Raw genomic sequence first — 21,704 nt, 5'->3', positions numbered from 1 at the left:
GAGTTCGGATGTTTCAGGCATTTCTGGTCACAGCGCTGGTTTCAGCTGCATCAACCTGTCTGGTCCTCCACTGCCGGTGCCACCTGGCTCAGGCCAGTGGGTGGAGGCAGGTCCACCTGGACAGGTGAGCAGTGCACACAGCAGTGGTGAGAGGTCGCAGTCATACCTGACCTGCACGTTCTGGACAGGAACCAGAGAACCTGACAGAACCATCACACACACACACAGGGAGAACATGTAGGCTGCACCTGGACAGGCCTGATTTCAACCCACATTATCTTGATGAGGATCAAACCACTGTACAACCGAAAGGATCAAACCACTGTACCACCGTGAGGATCAAACCACTGTGAGGATCAAACCACTGTACCACCGTGAGGATCAAACCACTTTAAGGATCAAACCACTGTGAGGATCAAACCACCGTGAGGATCAAACCACTGTGCCACTGTGAGGATCAAACCACTGTAAAGATCAAACCACTGTGAGGATCAAACCACTGTGAGGATCAAACCACTGTGAGGATCAAACCACTGTACCACTGTGAGGATCAAACCACTGCGAGGGTCAAACCACTGTACCACTGTGAGGATCAAACCTCTGTACCACTGTGAGGATCAAACCACTGTGAGGATCAAACCACTGTACCACTGTGAGGATCAAACCACTGTAAAGATCAAACCACTGTGAGGATCAAACCACTGTGAGGATCAAACCACTGTGAGGATCAAACCACTGTACCACTGTGAGGATCAAACCACTGCGAGGGTCAAACCACTGTACCACTGTGAGGATCAAACCTCTGTACCACTGTGAGGATCAAACCACTGTGAGGATCAAACCACTGTACCACTGTGAGGATCAAACCTCTGTACCACTGTGAGGATCAAACCACTGTGAGGATCAAACCACTGTACCACTGTGAGGATCAAACCACCGTGAGGATCAATCTACTGTAAGGATCAAACCACCGTGAGGATCAATCTACTGTAAGGATCAAACCACCGTGAGGATCAAACCACTGTAGGGATCAAACCACCGTGAGGATCAATCTACTGTAAGGATCAAACCACCGTGAGGATCAAACCACTGTACCACTGTGAGGATCAAACTACTGTGAGGATCAAACCACTGTGCCACTGTGAGGATCAAACCACTGTGAGGATCAAACCACTGTACCACGTTGAGGATCAAAACACTGTGAGGATCAAACCACTGTATCACTGTGAGGATCAAACTACTGTGAGGATCAAACCACCGTGCCACTGTGAGGATCAAACCACTGTACCACTGTGAGGATCCAACTACTGTGAGGATCAAACCACCGTGAGGATCAAACCACTGTACCACCGTGAGGATCAAACCACTTTAAGGATCAAACCACTGTGAGGATCAAACCACCGTGAGGATCAAACCACTGTACCACGTTGAGGATCAAACCACCGTGAGGATCAAACCACTGTATCACTGTGAGGATCAAACTACTGTGAGGATCAAACCACCGTGCCACTGTGAGGATCAAACCACTGTACCACTGTGAGGATCCAACTACTGTGAGGATCAAACCACCGTGAGGATCAAACCACTGTACCTCTGTGAGGATCCAACTACTGTGAGGATCAAACCACCGTGCCACTGTAAGGATCAAACCACCGTGAGGATCAAACCACTGTACCTCTGTGAGGATCCAACTACTGTGAGGATCAAACCACCGTGAGGATCAAACCACTGTACCACGTTGAGGATCAAACCACCGTGAGGATCAAACCACCGTGAGGATCAAACCACTGTACCACCGTGAGGATCAAACCACTTTAAGGATCAAACCACTGTGAGGATCAAACCACTGTACCACCGTGAGGATCAAACCACTTTAAGGATCAAACCACTGTGAGGATCAAACCACCGTGAGGATCAAACCACTGTACCACGTTGAGGATCAAACCACCGTGAGGATCAAACCACTGTATCACTGTGAGGATCAAACTACTGTGAGGATCAAACCACCGTGCCACTGTGAGGATCAAACCACTGTACCACTGTGAGGATCCAACTACTGTGAGGATCAAACCACCGTGAGGATCAAACCACTGTACCTCTGTGAGGATCCAACTACTGTGAGGATCAAACCACCGTGCCACTGTAAGGATCAAACCACCGTGAGGATCAAACCACTGTACCTCTGTGAGGATCCAACTACTGTGAGGATCAAACCACCGTGAGGATCAAACCACTGTACCACGTTGAGGATCAAACCACCGTGAGGATCAAACCACCGTGAGGATCAAACCACTGTACCACGTTGAGGATCAAACCACTTTAAGGATCAAACCACTGTGAGGATCAAACCACTGTACCACCGTGAGGATCAAACCACTTTAAGGATCAAACCACTGTGAGGATCAAACCACCGTGAGGATCAAACCACTGTACCACGTTGAGGATCAAACCACCGTGAGGATCAAACCACTGTATCACTGTGAGGATCAAACTACTGTGAGGATCAAACCACCGTGCCACTGTAAGGATCAAACCACCGTGAGGATCAAACCACTGTACCACGTTGAGGATCAAACCACCGTGAGGATCAAACCACTGTACCTCTGTGAGGATCCAACTACTGTGAGGATCAAACCACCGTGAGGATCAAACCACTGTACCTCTGTGAGGATCCAACTACTGTGAGGATCAAACTACTGTGAGGATCAAACTACTGTGAGGATCAAACCACCGTGCCACTGTGAGGATCAAACCAACTGTGAGCATCGAATACTCTCTCGTTTTAAAGCTGTAAAATCCGCGGTACCATTAACGCACCAGAGGATCACGTACTGCCCACGTCATCACGCACGTCGCCGTGCCTCTGCTGTCCAATCAGGAGCGAGCCAGAGCTCAGGAAGGAGCAGATAAATGGCAGCCGCTCTGAGCTCGCCCAGGTGGAACTGGCTTTGTTACCTCGGAGCGACGGAATGAGCGCCGCGTGAGTCCGGGACGATGATCTACCTGATCCTGCTGTCCGCCCTGTCCGGGGCGCTGCTGACGCTGCTGCTGCAGTTCCTGTTAGTGTACCGGAGGGAGCCGGAGCCCGCGGGCAGGACGGTGCAGTACGTCAAGGTGGTGCCTGATGGCGCCCTGAAGGATTACTTCCACACGCCGCACGGCGAGGCGGGCCAGCAGCAGCCGGACAGCCCGGCCTGCGCCTCCGGCCCCGGGCGGCCGCAGGACCCGGCCGTCGGCGGCGGGAGCCCCAAACAGCCTCCTCCTCCGCCGCCGCCGCCGCCGCCGCCTCCCCACGCCGAGCCGGCCAAAGCGGAGACCTGCCATTTCCTGAACGCGATCTTCCTGTTCCTGTTCCGGGAGCTGCGGGACACGCCGCTGGTCCGCCACTGGCTCACCAAGAAGATCAAGGTGGAGTTCGAGGAGCTGCTGCAGACCAAGACGGCGGGCCGCCTGCTGGAGGGGCTCAGCCTGCGGGACATCTCGCTGGGCAACTCGCTGCCGGTGTTCCACGCCGCCACGCTGCTCAGGCCGGTGCCGCTCAACGAGGACGGGATGCCGGAGGAGCTCAACTTCGAGGTGGACCTGGAGTACAACGGCGGCTTCCACCTGGCCATCGACGTGGAGCTGGTGTTCGGCAAGTCCGCCTACCTGTTCGTCAAGATGCGGCGCGTGGTGGGCCGCCTGAGGCTGCAGTTCACCCGCACGCCCTTCTCCCACTGGTCCTTCTCCTTCCTGGAGGACCCGCTGGTGGACTTCGAGGTCAAGTCCCAGTTCGAAGGGAGACCTCTGCCCCAGCTCACCTCCATCATCGTCAACCAGCTGAAGAGGGTCATCAAGAAGAAGCACACCTTGCCCAACTACAAGATCCGGTAGGCTGCGCGCACACACACACACACACACACGGGCCTCATAGGTCCATTGGGAGCAGTGAAGGGGTCAGTGTGTTGGTCAAGAAGCCCCTCCAGCCCTGGTCCTGGACGGCCGTCCTGCAGAATGTCCTCATCCTGCTCCTGATGGTTCCTGAGGTTCCCTTTGATCTCATCCTGCTCCTGATGGTTCCTGAGGTTCCCTTTGATCTCCGTGAGGCAGCAGTCCACTGCAGCAGTCCAGCGGTCAGAAAGGAAGGACTGTGACCACTGAGGCACAAAGCAATGACCTCATGACCTGAACAACTCCACACCTGAAACCTCACCACTCTGGAAGACTGGACGGTGGTGAACACTGGCTGGAACCTCACCACTCTGGAAGACTGGACGGTGGCGAACACTGGCTGGAACCTCACCACTCTGGAAGACTGGACGGTGGTGAACACTGGCTGGAACCTCACCACTCTGGAAGACTGGACGGTAGTGAACACTGGCTGGAACCTCACCAGTCTGGAAGACTGGACGGTGGTGAACACTGGCTGGAACCTCACCACTCTGGAAGACTGGACGGTGGCGAACACTGGCTGGAACCTCACCACTCTGGAAGACTGGACGGTGGCGAACACTGGCTGGAACCTCACCACTCTGGAAGACTGGACGGTGGTGAACACTGGCTGGAACCTCACCACTCTGGAAGACTGGACGGTAGTGAACACTGGCTGGAACCTCACCAGTCTGGAAGACTGGACGGTAGTGAACACTGGCTGGAACCTCACCACTCTGGAAGACTGGACGGTGGTGAACACTGGCTGGAACCTCACCACTCTGGAAGACTGGACGGTGGCGAACACTGGCTGGAACCTCACCACTCTGGAAGACTGGACGGTAGTGAACACTGGCTGGAACCTCACCACTCTGGAAGACTAGACGGTGGTGAACACTGGCTGGAACCTCACCACTCTGGAAGACTAGACGGTGGTGAACACTGGCTGGAACCTCACCACTCTGGAAGACTGGCTGGAACCTCACATTCAGCCTCTTATTGAGGTAACTCCAAGATTAACTCAGGTTTTCCATATGACGCTGGTTCACGTCTTCCCAGGATAAATCACCATGGTAACTGCCTCTGAATGTCGAACCAGAAACTTTCAGGGAACTCCGGCAGAGTGGGCTTTGGGCTTTTTGCTGTTGGTCTGGAATACATGTGATAGTATTAAGACTGCAGCTGTCACACCCTACTACTACATACTGCCACACCTTATTTATTGTATATGTCACTTTTTATCCATACACGTTTTTTAATAACGTGGTAAATGTGCGACATGTATTTTTTTATTCTATTAACAAATCAAATCCTGTTCCTCTTCCTGTTCAGTGAACTTTTTTTCTGGAGCATAAAAAGTTATGAACCTTAGGGGTAAGAAAATCAAAATAATCAAAATTACGTCGTTTTAGTTGAAGTTGTTTGTGTTGAAGTCGAGTGAGTTTTTAATACGTTCTGGTGACGATCTGAATCACTCAGGCCCTCACATTGTCCTAATAGGACTAAAATACTTTGTACTGCTTCCTTTTCTCACCTTCTACTGACCTCAACTTGTCTGTAGAGAGAAAACATGTAAACATTCCTACATTTATTACTTTACTGTAGAGAAATTTATTACAGCCTCATATACAATCAACTTTAATGATGATAATAATAATATTAAAGCAAATATCTCTGGCATTGGAGTAGTATCAGCATATCCACATTTGGGTGTCGGGATGGAATCTGAAGTGAACGAGTGTGGATCAGCGCCTCCCTACTGCAGTGTAGGTGAACACGTTCCTGAAGCCGTCCCTCCATCAGACACCTGAAATAACATTTGAATGTTCATGAATCCTGCTTCAGTACTTGTTTTCAAAATATTTTAGTAACGACAAACTGTATAGACATTTTGTCAGGTTGTGTTCTACATTACTGGACTGTCATGCATCAGTTCTGTCTTTTTATTGGTGTACTCTAGTCACTGGATAATATCCTTTAATGTATACTACTATACATTTTTATTATCCCCCGCCGTGGCTGATAGGCCCCGAAGGGGGATCTTGAAACAGTCTCCGTACGTCCGTCCGTCCGTCCGTTCGAACGTTTCTACCTATATCTCGGCAACCCCTGGGCCCACATTGACCAAACTTCACATGTGGATACATCTCAGAGGGGGAAGGGATACTATGGTGACCTTGACCTAATTTGCATATTAAGTAAGTCACAGGGTCACGAAGTGCTTAAAAACACATTTTGGGCTCTGGAGGCCTAGGTTTTTGAGCTAGGGCTCTGAAATGTTATACACACATGATACACACTCCAGGGATAACCTCCAGTACACCAAGTGACCTGACCTTGACCTTGAAGATCGGTTGGGTCTGAAGTTTGCTCGTCATGGTTGCACAATACATGTATTTTCATATAAACATTTCTCAGCAGTTCCTGGGCCCACAGTCACCAAACTTCACACATGCACACTCCACCTGGGGAGAAGGGGCACCATGGTGACCAGGACCTCATTTGCATATCAGGTCACAGGGTCACTAAGTGCATAAAAACACCTTTTGGGCTCTGGAGACGTATTTTGACATAGCTTATGAAGAAGACCTTTCAGATTCTACATAATGATCTACTAGGACCCATGGAACACCCTCTAGTGTACCAAGTGTGCTGCCTTAGAGCTGGCTTTGTGAGAAAATAGAAAGCCCTCCGGCGGGGGATTAGCCCAGCAACGGCCTTCTTGTTGGTCTAAAACTAGTCATTAATTCTCTAGTATTGTCTATTACATATACAGATGATAACTGGAGAACTTCTAGCTGTTGCTGCACGATGTGCAGAAGCCATCGCCGGAGCAACCAGGCAGGTGACGGGGGGGGTTGTTAGCCGCAAAGCTAGCTTCCCTAGCAGAGCAGCCAGTAACAGTAAAGCAGACGAGGCTTCATGGATCTGAAATCTCCGCAAGGTGGATCAGAAATGTCTAGTTTTGCACAAGTCCCACGTGCTGACCATCAGAAACATGTAGTAGTCTGTAGAAATGTGCACCAGTGTCGGACTGGCGCTAAGATCGACTCCCTGATGACGTCACTCAGACCCTCACATTGTCCTAATGGGACCAAAATACTTTGTACTGCTTCCTTTTCTCACCTTCTAGCCTCAAGTTGTCTTCAGAGAGAAAACATTCCTACATTTATTACTTTACTGTAGAGAGGAGTTCATTACAGCCTCATATATAATGATGATATTAAAGCAAACAGCTCTGCTATCAGCAGATCTCCACATTCAGGTATCAAGAGTGGAAGTGAAGAATGTGGCTTGGTGCCTCTCTATCTGGAATGTCCTGGTCGAAGACGAGTTTTCAGTCTTCACGTCTTCTGTTGCAGTGCTGGACAGTCCTCAGCAGTCCTGCCTGCTGCACCACTCGGCCATAAGGCTCGTTATTGGGCTTTTCTCCAAGCTTGAGCAGAACATTAGATGGAGGCGTGTCCTGCACAAGCTGGACGGGTCCAGAAGCCAGCAGCTCTTGTCCTCCTGGGTGTTGGTGGGCCTGCAGGAATGTTGATGATGCCGTACCGTGACAACGGTACGAAGGCCCTCCTCCCTGAAGGGGTGAAGGTGACCCGCCATGTCCACTGCTCTGGTGGCTGCCGGGAGCGAAGAGTCACCGTCCTCAGTCCAACCCTTCCTGTGTCTTCCAGACACCTGCTCACCTGTTTAGCTTGTATCAGGAAGCAACCTGTATGTGAGGAGTCACCAGGTCCGACCACACACCTGCTGCAGCAGCAAGTCCTCAGCCTCCACTGGATTCAGCTGAAAGTTCAATCTTGGACTTGTGTCCTGCTGGCCTGTGCAGTGTGAGCCCCTCTGGTGTTTGGCGGAGGTTGAACTTTGGACTTTGTGGAGGTTGTTGGTGGAGGAAGGTGAGGGCAGTTCAGTCGGGGTTGGTGACGAGATCACACATTATGTGGTGATGCTGATCAACTGAATGATCATCTGCAATAACTGCTGTGCTGTTTGGTGACGCCGGGTCCTTCCTGACGTTTCATTTCATTTTTCATTTTATGATTTATTTCATTCATTTAAAACGATGCAACAGCATTCCATATGAATGAAAAGGAGCAGAAAGAAGTCAAACTTATGTCTGCCCCTTATCAACACTAAATCCTTTACACTTCCAGTTCATTCACACGCAGCATCTTTTACCAAGACCTCAAACACAAAATACATCAATGAGGTTGATCTGCTGCTCCGCAGTGTCGCATTTCTGTAACATTGATAATTTAACTAGTTTCTTAAACACATCAATGGACTTAGAAGTTTTAGTTTTACAATCAAGACGGTTCCACAGACCGACTCCTTCCATTCAGATGCATTTTTCCTTTACGGCCGATTGAAACCTGGGTTTTGTAAAAACCTCAGTTCCTTTCAGTTCATATCTACTTTTTCTCTCTTGGCCAATCTGTTTCCAGATGAGCTTTAAACATGGTTTTAGAAGGTTGTACTCCACTAAATCTTTAAATTTCAGTGTTTTTAGTCTAAATAAAGGAATAGTATGGTTTCTGTAACCACTTCCACTAGCGACTCTAATCGCTCTCTTCTGTAGAAGAAAAATTGGATTAATGTATGTTTTACAGGCATTTCCCCACACTTCAATAAATAGGGCAGTTTGTTCACGTCGGGGGGGCAGTTTGTTCACGTCGGGGGGCAGTTTGTTCACGTCGGGGGGCAGTTTGTTCACGTCGGGGGGCAGTTTGTTCACGTCGGGGGGGGCAGTTTGTTCACGTCGGGGGGGCAGTTTGTTCACGTCGGGGGGGCAGTTTGTTCACGTCGGGGGCAGTTTGTTCACGTCGGGGGGCAGTTTGTTCACGTCGGGGGGCAGTTTGTTCACGTCGGGGGGCAGTTTGTGTCACGTCGGGGGGCAGTTTGTTCACGTCGGGGGGCAGTTTGTTCACGTCGGGGGGCAGTTTGTTCACGTCGGGGGGCAGTTTGTTCACGTCGGGGGAGCAGTTTGTTCACGTCGGGGGGCAGTTTGTTCACGTCGGGGGGCAGTTTGTTCAGTCGGGGGGGCAGTTTGTTCACGTCGGGGTGCAGTTTGTTCAGTCGGGGGGCAGTTTGTTCACGTCGGGGGGGGCAGTTTGTTCAGTCGGGGGAGCAGTTTGTTCACGTCGGGGGGCAGTTTGTTCACGTCGGGGGCAGTTTGTTCACGTCGGGGGGCAGTTTGTTCACGTCGGGGGGGCAGTTTGTTCACGTCGGGGGCAGTTTGTTCACGTCGGGGGGCAGTTTGTTCACGTCGGGGGGCAGTTTGTTCACGTCGGGGGCAGTTTGTTCACGTCGGGGGGCAGTTTGTGTCACGTCGGGGGGCAGTTTGTTCACGTCGGGGTGCAGTTTGTTCAGTCGGGGGGCAGTTTGTTCACGTCGGGGGGGGCAGTTTGTTCACGTCGGGGGGGGCAGTTTGTTCAGTCGGGGGAGCAGTTTGTTCACGTCGGGGGGCAGTTTGTTCACGTCGGGGGCAGTTTGTTCAGTCGGGGGCAGTTTGTTCACGTCGAGGGGGGCAGTTTGTTCACGTCGGGGGGCAGTTTGTTCACGTCGGGGGAGCAGTTTGTTCACGTCGGGGGAGCAGTTTGTTCACGTCGGGGGCAGTTTGTTCACGTCGAGGGGGGCAGTTTGTTCACGTCGAGGGGGGCAGTTTGTTCACGTCGAGGGGGGCAGTTTGTTCACGTCGGGGGCAGTTTGTTCAGTCGGGGGGCAGTTTGTTCACGTCGGGGGGGGCAGTTTGTTCGGTCGGGGGGCAGTTTGTTCACGTCGGGGGGCAGTTTGTTCACGTCGGGGGAGCAGTTTGTTCAGTCGGGGGGCAGTTTGTTCACGTCGGGGGAGCAGTTTGTTCAGTCGGGGGAGCAGTTTGTTCAGTCGGGGGAGCAGTTTGTTCACGTCGGGGGAGCAGTTTGTTCACGTCGGGGGAGCAGTTTGTTCACGTCGGGGGGCAGTTTGTTCAGTCGGGGGAGCAGTTTGTTCACGTCGGGGAGCAGTTTGTTCAGTCGGGGGGGCAGTTTGTTCACGTCGGGGGAGCAGTTTGTTCAGTCGGGGGAGCAGTTTGTTCACGTCGGGGGGCAGTTTGTTCACGTCGGGGGGCAGTTTGTTCACGTCGGGGGCAGTTTGTTCACGTCGGGGGGCAGTTTGTTCACGTCGGGGGGCAGTTTGTTCACGTCGGGGGGGCAGTTTGTTCACGTCGGGGTGCAGTTTGTTCACGTCGGGGGGGCAGTTTGTTCACGTCGGGGGCAGTTTGTTCACGTCGGGGGCAGTTTGTTCACGTCGAGGGGGGCAGTTTGTTCACGTCGGGGGGGCAGTTTGTTCGGTCGGGGGGCAGTTTGTTCACGTCGGGGGGCAGTTTGTTCAGTCGGGGGAGCAGTTTGTTCAGTCGGGGGGCAGTTTGTTCAGTCGGGGGGCAGTTTGTTCACGTCGGGGGGCAGTTTGTTCACGTCGGGGGGCAGTTTGTTCAGTCGGGGGGGCAGTTTGTTCACGTCGGGGGGCAGTTTGTTCAGTCGGGGGGCAGTTTGTTCACGTCGGGGGGCAGTTTGTTCAGTCGGGGGGGCAGTTTGTTCACGTCGGGGGGCAGTTTGTTCACGTCGGGGGGCAGTTTGTTCAGTCGGGGGGGCAGTTTGTTCAGTCGGGGGGCAGTTTGTTCACGTCGGGGGGCAGTTTGTTCCGTCGGGGGAGCAGTTTGTTCACGTCGGGGGCAGTTTGTTCACGTCGGGGGGCAGTTTGTTCACGTCGGGGGGGCAGTTTGTTCACGTCGGGGGGGCAGTTTGTTCACGTCGGGGGAGCAGTTTGTTCACGTCGGGGGGGCAGTTTGTTCACTTCGGGGGGCAGTTTGTTCACGTCGGGGGGGCAGTTTGTTCACGTCGAGGGGGGCAGTTTGTTCACGTCGGGGGGCAGTTTGTTCACGTCGGGGGGGCAGTTTGTTCGGTCGGGGGGGCAGTTTGTTCGGTCGGGGGGGCAGTTTGTTCGGTCGGGGGGGCAGTTTGTTCACGTCGGGGGGCAGTTTGTTCAGTCGGGGGAGCAGTTTGTTCAGTCGGGGGGGCAGTTTGTTCACGTCGGGGGGCAGTTTGTTTACGTCGGGGGGCGGTTTGTTCGCGCCGGGGGGGGGCAGTTTGTTCAGTCGGGGGAGCCTACCGTAGCACGCTGAGGTGGAACCATGCACGTGAGTGTGGATCAGCTGCCATGGCGCGGCGTGGCGAGGTGACGTAACGAGGAGCAGCCTCGCACCGTCACAGCTGGACCTTGGGATTTGTTGAGTGGCACAGATGGCGAGGGGGGGGGGGGGGGGGGGGGTCAGCGGGCCGCTGGAGGTAATCCACGCTTTATGGCAACCAAAGTCACAAGTGCAGCTGTTGGACGGCTGCACTCTGGTTCTCAGGACGGAGGCTGACCGAGGACGAGGCGCCAACACACTGATGGCGGCTCGTGGAGACGAGGGCTGGTGGAATCACTGCACTGAAGTACAACCTGTGTTTACATGGACACAGATGAAGGAGTGGAACTTTCCAGGAGATGAGATCGGAGTGATCAGACGGCTGTGGACTGGAAGGACGAGTCTCAGTCCACCGTCACGTGTCTTGGTTGACTGGAATGGCCGTGCCGTCACTACGTAGAGGCAGGAATTCTCTGAGGAGTGGCAGTACTTTACTGCTTTATCCGTTCACTAGGGGTGTAACGGTACACAGAAATCACAGTATTGTTGTACCTCGGTACAGAAGGTTCGGTTATCAAATGTTGGCTTGCCCAAAGTTGAATGTAAGTTTATAATGTTGGGTAATGTATGAATTCCACCAACATCAACTTTTTACTTAAAAACACTTGTTTCTTTAATAATCAAGATATCTCAATAAAACTTTCAGGGAAGGTTTATCTCTTTATACGCTTCAATCTGAAGGAATGATAATCTTTATTTTAACTTTGTTCTTCACAGCAAAGAGCCCAGAGTTGAATTCAGAGACTCAATCAGAATGGTCTTTAGTGTCATTGGAACCGGTACAACGAACTAGCAGAGGAAGTTTGGGGGAAGGAAGGACAACAAGAGGTGAGGAGAGGAGGGAAGGAAAGACGGAGCACAGTCTGGAATTGGGAAAAATCCACCTCAGGAACATTTAAGAATCAACGCAGACAGATTGTAATATAGTTCAGGGCATGAGAAGGGGAGCGAGGAGGAGGTGTCTTAACTAAGTTGATTTGAGGCTGAACTTTGGGCTTTTTGCTGTAATAAATGAAATAAATGTGATATTACTGAGATTGGAGCTGTTCCACCGTACTACTACTACTACTACACACTGCCACACCTTATTTATTCTATTAGTCACTTTTTGTCATACACATTTTTTAATAACATGGTAAATGTGTGACATGTATTTTTATTCTATTAACAAATCAAATCCTGTTCCTCTTCCTGCTCGGCCAACTTTTTTTCTGAACCATAAAAAGTTATGAAACTTCGGGATTAAAAAGTCAAAATAATCCAAAAAAGTTGTTTTCGTTGAAGTCGAGTGAGTTGGGATGGATATTGTTGGGGTTTTGAAGAATCTGGTTCTGCTCATTGATCGCTAACAATTCCTTACTTCGATTCCAGAATAGTGGAAAAAAAATACCATATTTTCTGCCCTATAAGGCACCGGATTATAAGGCGCACCTACATTAATTGACATAATTTACAACTTTGTTCATATATAAGGCGCACCACATTATAAGGCACATGGAATAGACCAGTGGTCACAACATTTATAGCTCAAAGCCATTAGGTTACATTTTCCACTGATTCTAACACCCAGAGTGGTGCACACACTTTATTTTGATAGTCCTACATGCAGCCTATGCCAGGAGGACACTACACACAAAACCTTCTTCACTGCTGGTTGACAACTTACAACTACCGGTAATAAACTAAACTACATGAACTAAGCAACAAAAACACAACACAACACAATTATTACCGACACCACAAACCAAATATAACCCCCAATAATTGCATTTAAAACACCACAAACAGCTGCAATGAATTATGGGAGTTTCTATCGGCTGCACTGAGGAGCTCAGGATGTCCCATCATGCCTTGCAGCGACAAATTTTGTGTTGTTGGAGGTTATTATGGGTTGTTGTTGGGCTTGGTGTTGTGTTGATTGTGTTTATGTGTTTTTGTTCCCCAGTTTAGGGAGTCATTATTTCATCTAGTTTATTTTGGTTTGTTAGAATGTTGGTGTGCAACCATGAGTGATGAAGGTGTTGTGTGGAGTGTCGTCCGCTCTGAAGATCCGGTTGTGAAGTTAGAGTTGTCAAAATAAAAGCTTCTGGGTGTTCAGGTGTCAAATAGCAGTCTCAAGTAGCGCAATTCTTCCATATATAAGGCGCACTGGGTGATAAGGCGCACTGGCAGCTTTGGAGAAAATTTGAGGTATTTAGGTGCCTTATAGGGCGGAAAATACGGTAGGTCAATTGTTTATTTAACAAAAGTACCTTTATTCCTTTACGTTTGAAGAAACTGATAAACAAAAACAAAATCCTGTTTGAGCAGCGTCAGTGCTAAAATACTAAAGTGCATTGTATTCACAGTAAAACAGCAAATAAACCTCAAGGATTCAAGTGAATTCAGTTTATAACAGCTGCTTACAATCAGTAGATATCCCTGAGAAATAAACATGATGGGTACTGGGGCTGCTTGATTATGGGGAAAAATCAGAATCACTATTATTTTGGGCAAGATTGAAATAACGACTATTTACACGATTGTCTTTGAATTTGGAACAGCATTTATTGAACATGTTTTAAAAAAAGACTTTCCTGTTAAATATATAATAATATCTTGTGATGTAGTAGTAGAAAAACTGTTCTATTGCACTCAATCTTTTGAAAACAGGAAATAAATCAAATACAATAACGGAGCGATATCCTTCAATAAATAAGTTCAACATAAATCATTTGATAAATTGGTACAAATTAAAATTGAGGCGGCGTTCAGCAAGGAACTCCAAACGTTATTCTCCATTCAAACACACTCAAACTCTTCCTTTCTCTTGTTTCTCTCCAACGGCGTACACACAGTGGAACAACAACCTGCTACTGCCATCTGGAGCTGTAATCGCGAATAGAATTCAATTCATTGAGCAGCCCTAATGGGTACCCGTAGAAAATAATGTTATGGGTTCCTGCCGTTTTTGATCCGGTTCCTACTTGGAACCAAGTTTCGGTACCCGACCCGAGTGATACCAAGGGATTTTAGCCCAGAAAACGTCAAAATATCTCCAAAAAACCAGTTGTGTGGATGATCCAGTTTCCCGAGCAAAGCTTTTACTGTCCCCGGACGTCGTGGAAAGTCTTTGTGGAGCCATGGTCTTGAGATTCTTGTACTGCAGTCCAGTCCAGAGCTGGACCGTTTGGTCCGGTCCAGAGCCGGACCGTCCGGTCCGGTGCAGAGCCGTACCGTCCGGTCCGGTCCAGAGCCAGACCGTTTGGTCCGGTCCAGAGCCGTACCGTCTGGTCCGGTCCAGAGCCGTACCGTCCGGTCCGGTCCAGAGCCGTACCGTCCGGTGCAGAGCCGTACCGTCCGGTCCGGTCCAGAGCCAGACCGTTTGGTCCGGTGCAGAGCCGTACCGTCCGGTCCGGTCCAGAGCCGTGCCGTCCGGTCCGGTGCAGAGCCGTACCGTCCGGTCCGGTCCAGAGCTGTACCGTCCGGTGCAGAGCCGTCCGGTCCGGTCCAGAGCCAGACCGTTTGGTCCGGTGCAGAGCCGTACCGTCCGGTCAGGTCCAGAGCCGGACCGTCCGGTCCGGTCCAGAGCCGTACCGTCCGGTCCGGTCTAGAGCCGTACCGTCCGGTCCGGTCCAGAGCCGTACCGTCCGGTCCGGTGCAGCTCTGGACCGGACCAAACGGTACGGGTATCGGTACGTACGTTGTTACTCCCTCACTGTTCACACTCACGTCTCTTCTGTTGTGGCTCCTCTTCGGCCCGGCGCTCCCTGAGGGACCCACTTCTTTGTGCGGGCTGTTCAGGCCTCAGACAGGTCTGGAAGCAGCTCCACATTAAGCACCGGCCATTAGCTGCTCTGGCTCCTTCCATTCACTTACTTTCGCTGTGTCACAGCAGAGGAAGCAGGAACGTCTGCATCGCAGACACATTTCCAGTCGCGCGTCAGCTCAGGGAGTCAACTCCGACTTATTGATCAGTGTGGAACAAAGCTGCTGTCAGTCAGGATGCTGGTGCAAGTCCAGGATTGGTGATTTGAATGTTTTCAGAGGCAGCAGGGTGGAGAGGCACAGACAAGTCCAGGTTCCATAGGACCGTACCACCAGGGATACACAGTATTCAGGAAATGTATATTCACATATTTAAATGACTGTTGAGCTACACATTTTGGATTTTCCAGCCAACATCTGAGTTTGAACAACTTATGACTGATTCAACTTTTTGAATTGTTGTGAAATGCTTAATGTAGTTTTAAGTGTGTTGAACTTTTGGATCGGGGTCGATTTGAGTCTTTTGTATGTTCTAATGTCTCATTTTTACAAATCAAAGGATATTAAAAACATAGGAGGACGTTTTAAAATGTTCTGTTCTGCTTCATAAACGATTTAAAATTTGAGGAAATCTCATCTGAAATATTTTTGGAAATGATTTCAGGTCATTTTGTGTGTTTTAACACGCCATCGAAGGGTTAATGTGTGAGAGGAGAGCAGCTCTCGTCACGGGGACTGAGCCTGAAGGACCAGGGATCATCCTGACAAAGAAACTTTTGTCAGCCGTAGCATTGTGACCAGATCGTCTCCTCATCAGTGTTTGTGTGTTGATGTTGGGTCATTCATGATGAAGTAGAATCCATCTGATGATTACACACATGGCGTGTTTCAGAGAGCTACGAGAAGAGACTGGGACTTTTCCCAAAACAATGGCTCCCATCCCATTTCACTAAATCGCCAATAGTTGGGCATAATGTGTCTTCTTACTGTGAATCTCTTAATTTGATTGTCGGAATGTAGTGCGCTAAAATGCAAGATGATGATGAAATGAAGACTTCCTGTCAGCCACAGGAAAGTCAATAGATGTGACCTCATGTTTTAGGATAATTGTGTTGAGGCATCGCCCTCAAAATAGACCCTAATCCCCCCAGCCGCTTCCTGCTGAAGCATTTCATAGTTGACTGATGTTTGGAACACAACGCAGGACGTCACTTTAATCCCTCGCTTTCCTTTTGCAGGCCATTTAATGCTGGGTGGTGTGAGTAGTACAGTATTGGAGTAGTACAGTATTGCAGTGTTGGAGTAGTACAGTATTGGAGTATTGCAGTAGTCCAGTATTGCAGTATTGGAGTAGTCCAGTATTGCAGTATTGAGCCCGGCGTTGGTCCCTCTGATGGGTTCTTGAAGGACCAGTCGGCTCCGTCCTGCCCAACAAAGTGATTGGACATGATGTGAACACTGAGCTGTGGTCATGTGACATGGATTTCATTGGTGCTGGGTCAGTGCCGAGTTAATACCCCCCCCCCCCCCACACACACACACACAAACACACACACCCGTGTTTACATGACAGCGTAAAGCCTTTAGGACATGGATTGCTTCCGAATAGTCCTTTTCTCCTTTCCTATCCACTTCTCCTTAACCCTGTGGTTGATGTCACGGGCTTTCTAAAGGAGAGAAGGAGAGGTGTGTAGAGACTTTCTAAAAGAGAGAAGGAGAGGTGTGTAGAGACTTTCTAAAAGAGAGGAGAGGTGTGGAGAGACTTTCTAAAGGAGAGGTGTGGAGAGACTTTCTAAAAGAGAGGAGAGGTGTGTAGAGACTTTCTAAAAGAGAGGAGAGGTGTGTAGAGACTTTCTAAAAGAGAGGAGAGGTGTGTAGAGACTTTCTAAAAGAGAGGAGAGGTGTGGAGAGACTTTCTAAAAGAGAGGAGAGGTGTGGAGAGACTTTCTAAAAGAGAGGAGAGGTGTGTAGAGACTTTCTAAAAGAGAGGAGAGGTGTGTAGAGACTTTCTAAAAGAGAGGAGAGGTGTGGAGAGACTTTCTAAAAGAGAGGAGAGGTGTGGAGAGACTTTCTAAAGGAGAGGTGTGGAGAGACTTTCTAAAGGAGAGGTGTGGAGAGACATTCTAAAGGAGAGAAGGAGAGGTGTGGAGAGACTTTCTAAAGGAGAGGCGTAGAGAGACTTTCTAAAGGAGAGAAGGAGAGGTGTGGAGAGACTTTCTAAAGGAGAGGTGTGGAGAGACTTTCTAAAGGAGAGAAGGAGAGGTGTGGAGAGACTTTCTAAAGGAGAGGTGTGGAGAGACTTTCTAAAGGAGAGACGGAGAGACTTTCTAAAGGAGAGAAGGAGAGGTGTGGAGAGACTTTCTAAAGGAGAGGCGTAGAGAGACTTTCTAAAGGAGAGAAGGAGAGACTTTCTGAAGGAGAGGTGTGGAGAGACTTTCTAAAGGAGAGACGGAGAGACTTTCTAAAGGAGAGAAGGAGAGGTGTGGAGAGACTTTCTAAAAGGAGAGGTGTGGAGAGACTTTCTAAAGGAGAGGTGTGGAGAGACTTTCTAAAGGAGAGAAGGAGAGGTGTGGAGAGACTTTCTAAAGGAGAGGCGTAGAGAGACTTTCTAAAGGAGAGAAGGAGAGACTTTCTGAAGGAGAGGTGTGGAGAGACTTTCTAAAGGAGAGGTGTGGAGAGACTTTCTAAAGGAGAGGCGTGGAGAGACTTTCTAACGGAGAGAAGGAGAGGTGTGGAGAGACTTTCTAAAGGAGAGGCGTAGAGAGACTTTCTAAAGGAGAGAAGGAGAGGTGTGGAGAGACTTTCTAAAGGAGAGGTGTGGAGAGACTTTCTAAAGGAGAGAAGGAGAGGTGTGGAGAGACTTTCTAAAGGAGAGGTGTGGAGAGACATTCTAAAGGAGAGACGGAGAGACTTTCTGAAGGAGAGACTTTCTAAAGGAGAGAAGGAGAGGTGTGGAGAGACGGACAGACTTTCTAAAGGAGAGAAGGAGAGGTGTGGAGAGACTTTCTAAAGGAGAGGCGTAGAGAGACTTTCTAAAGGAGAGAAGGAGAGACTTTCTGAAGGAGAGGTGTGGAGAGACTTTCTAAAGGAGAGGTGTGGAGAGACTTTCTAAAGGAGAGGCGTGGAGAGACTTTCTAAAGGAGAGAAGGAGAGACTTTCTAAAGGAGAGAAGGAGAGGTGTGGAGAGACTTTCTAAAGGAGAGGAGAGGTGTGGAGAGACTTTCTAAAGGAGAGGTGTGGAGAGACTTAAAGGAGAGGCGTGGAGAGACTTTCTAAAGGAGAGAAGGAGAGGTGTGGAGAGACTTTCTAAAGGAGAGGTGTGGAGAGACTTTCTAAAGGAGAGGTGTGGAGAGACTTTCTAAAGGAGAGACGGAGAGACTTTCTAAAGGAGAGAAGGAGAGGTGTGGAGAGACTTTCTAAAAGAGAGGTGTGGAGAGACTTTCTAAAGGAGAGGCGTAGAGAGACTTTCTAAAGGAGAGAAGGAGAGACTTTCTGAAGGAGAGGTGTGGAGAGACTTTCTAAAGGAGAGGCGTGGAGAGACTTTCTAAAGGAGAGGAGAGACTTTCTAAAGGAGAGAAGGAGAGGTGTGGAGAGACTTTCTAAAGGAGAGACTTTCTAAAGGAGAGAAGGAGAGGTGTGGAGAGACTTTCTAAAGGAGAGGTGTGGAGAGACTTTCTAAAGGAGAGGTGTGGAGAGACTTTCTAAAGGAGAGGTGTGGAGAGACTTTCTAAAGGAGAGAAGGAGAGGTGTGGAGAGACTTTCTAAAGGAGAGGTGTGGAGAGACTTTCTAAAGGAGAGAAGGAGAGGTGTGGAGAGACTTTCTAAAGGAGAGGAGAGGTGTGGAGAGACTTTCTAAAGGAGAGGTGTGGAGAGACTTTCTAAAGGAGAGGTGTGGAGAGACTTTCTAAAGGAGAGGTGTGGAGAGACTTTCTAAAGGAGAGGTGTGGAGAGACTTTCTAAAGGAGAGGTGTGGAGAGACTTTCTAAAGGAGAGGTGTGGAGAGACTTTCTAAAGGAGAGAAGGAGAGACTTTCTAAAGGAGTTAGGAAAGGACATCATGTCGTTGAGACAGTCAGACCACACTTCCACGAGACAGACAGACCTATTACATCGTTGTCATGGTTTCGTGTGGACACAGATGTCTCCAGCACCAATGTCGTGTGGACGGGAAGCTTTTTAAGAACGATAATCAGAAAAATGGATTTTGACTCCTGTGAATGTCGAAGTTTTGAGTCTTCATTAGATTCAAGAAATAAGTTAAATCTGATTATCTGTCCATCGACGGTGTTTTGGTAAGGGTTCTAGATCGGGGTGTTCCAGACTGTTGATATCGAGGTGCTGGTACTGGAGAACCAAGCACTTTGATTTCTCATCACCCCTCCATTGAGGGACCCAGCACCTGATTGGTCACCATGCTCCGGTCATCAAGACGCCCCACCAGGCTTTAAAGCACAACCCTCTGATGGCTGGAGGTTGGTCCTGGTCCGGTCCGGGCCTGGACCCAGACTGTGGTCCACCATCTGGTGACCCCTGGCCTGAACTTAGTCACAATCACTTTGTTCCTCCCTTTGACAGGATGTGGAATAAAAAGTCTCGCTGGAGTAAAGTAGAATAGGTAATGAGTTGATGTTTGAACTTGGTTGAGATTTGAACTTGAGGAGATTGTTATCTTGAAAATAAAGTAGAATTTCATTGAACACCTGATCTCCAGAAAGGATGTAGTCATGGCTCAATCAGGCGTGGCGGGCAGGAGGATCCGGTACGCCCAGGTCCACCCAGGCCCACCCAGGCCCAGCTCTGTACCTGTACGTCCAGGTCCATCCAGGCCCAGCTCTGTACCTGCACGCCCAGGTCCACCCAGGTCCACCCAGGCCCAGCTCTGTACCTGCACGCCCAGGTCCACCCAGGCCCAGCTCTGTACCTGCACGCCCAGGTCCACCCAGGTCCACCCAGGTCCACCCAGGCCCAGCTCTGCAGCCGGTCCCTCTGCACACAGTAGGGTACAGTGTGGGTTGTGGCCGGCGCTGGTGTGTCGGGTGAAGAAGCAGAAGCAGTGACGGGCGTCAGTAAAGCCTTGTTCTCCGTGACACGCCTTGAATCTCTCCCGGTTAACGTCAGCGTCCAGCTCCTGCTGAGGCTCCGCCTCCTGCAGCTCCGCCTGCAAAGACCCTTCCTCAGTGCTCACTACCTCAACCGAGGGCTGACGCTTTATTCGGTTCCATCTGCAACATTGGTCAGTGTAGAAGCAGGAAAACCTGCCCTGCTCGGCCCCGCCATGCACGGCGAGGAGGGGCGGCGGCTCTGACCCCCACGATGACCTTCGTGGCAGCTGTTGCAGTGAGATTATCATAAGAGCTCCATGTACTCGTGTGTCTATGATCTGTAGAACGGAGGATGAACACATGAAACGAGAGAGCAGGAAGCAGAGGTGGACTGCAGGACCAGCAGAGCTGTCCGACCTGCCTCAGTAGGGCTGTCGTCTTTGTGAACCAGTTGTCCTACGTCCTGGTCCTCCAGCGGCACTGCATTCCTCAACACGCCTCCTCAGCCTGTGGTCAACACGCCCCCCCCCCCCCCCCTTCTGCAGCACTCGGGCGTCACGTTGTTGGAGAGCGTCTTCTCGGCAGCCAACACCTCGGGCTGCCACAGCATGAAGACGTCACATGGTGGTGAAGCTGTCACTGAGCTCTTTGTGTGCAACATCAGCCACTTGTAGATGTGACGTGTTTCCTGTTGTTTTGAGAAGCAGCTGCTGAAGAGGCGTTCAGGGCTCCTCTAAACGTGGGTCATCAGAGTTTCCCTACAATGAGCTCAGCACCCTGTCATTTCAGTAATCATGTCGCCACAATGAGCAACGGCTAGATTTAGAGCTCACCATTCTACCGAGTCGGGAAACCCAACAGGCTTTTTCTGGATTCTCTGAAGGCTTGCTGGTGGGGTGTCTGCATGTCCTCCTCTGAAGTCTCCGTCTCTGTCTCTGCAGGTACAAGCCCTTCTTCCCCTTCCAGGTCCAGCCCCCGCTGGGCTCGGTCTGTGACCTGGACCTGTCGCTGCAGGACGGCCGGCTGGTGGAGGGGCGGCTCCGGGTGTCCCTCATGGAGTGCAGCAGGTGAGCCCAGACCGGACAAGGACTTTTATCAACAGTTTATTGGTAAACAATGGAGATTCTTTCAATTCCTAAAGGTTACAGACATGGTTGTGACAACCAACAAACAAACCCCAACAGGAGCAGCAGGGAGGAAACGTTGGCACACACCAGTGGCTACAACACACCAGTACAGTCACAACCCACAGGAGAGCAGGTCCTACAGAAAGAACCAGCCGAGTATGGAGTAACTGTTGGGGCTCAGAGGTACCTGAAGAAATGCCCATTAGGAAGGGAACCGTTGACTAAGTGGAGTCTCCATCCTGAAGCTTTACCACCCAGAGAAAGTGTTCATCCAATCAAGATGGAGGGAAGTTCTGATTCGCTGAAAGCGGAGCCTCAACAAGGTGCTTACAGGTCAAACTGGCGTGTGAATTTAATCCAGTTTAAGGCAGGAAGTCACCTCAGTGTTGTCTCAGTGTACCGTAGGCAGCTCTCTGGAGGCCCTTTGCATACGGTGGTGAACACACACTCTCTGGCGCCGTTTCAACCCGTCACTATCAAAAAAAACACACGAGTGACATCACCGCTACTTCAGTCGGGGTTTTCTTCTTTCCTTCAGCATTCTGCCGCAGGTCCGCGACAGGCCAGAGCGTGGCCTCAGGCATTTTAATCATGTTTGGTCATCATAATCATACATTTTATTTGTTGGTGCCTTTTATAAACCCACGGTCAT

The 21,704-nt window shown here is 50.1% G+C and overlaps 1 protein-coding gene across 1 annotated transcript in view; it reads left to right on the top strand.

Moving 5' to 3' along the window:
* The first annotated feature begins 2,905 nt into the window (after nt 1–2,905).
* Nucleotides 2,906–21,704, top strand: part of pdzd8 (PDZ domain containing 8) — a 63,977-nt gene continuing 45,178 nt past the window's right edge. The window contains exons 1-2 of the mRNA XM_080508170.1: nt 2,906–3,869; nt 20,867–20,992. Coding sequence (XP_080364296.1) covers nt 2,995–3,869; nt 20,867–20,992 — 1,001 coding nt within the window. The 5' untranslated portion in view covers nt 2,906–2,994. The remainder of the gene's footprint in view (nt 3,870–20,866; nt 20,993–21,704) is intronic.

The sequence above is a fragment of the Blennius ocellaris genome, assembly GCF_963422515.1.
Source record: "Blennius ocellaris genome assembly, chromosome: 13".
Classification (NCBI taxonomy): Eukaryota; Metazoa; Chordata; class Actinopteri; order Blenniiformes; family Blenniidae; genus Blennius; species Blennius ocellaris.
The sequence above is the reverse complement of the archived record's forward strand: the minus strand, read 5'-3'. Positions and strand labels throughout refer to the sequence as shown.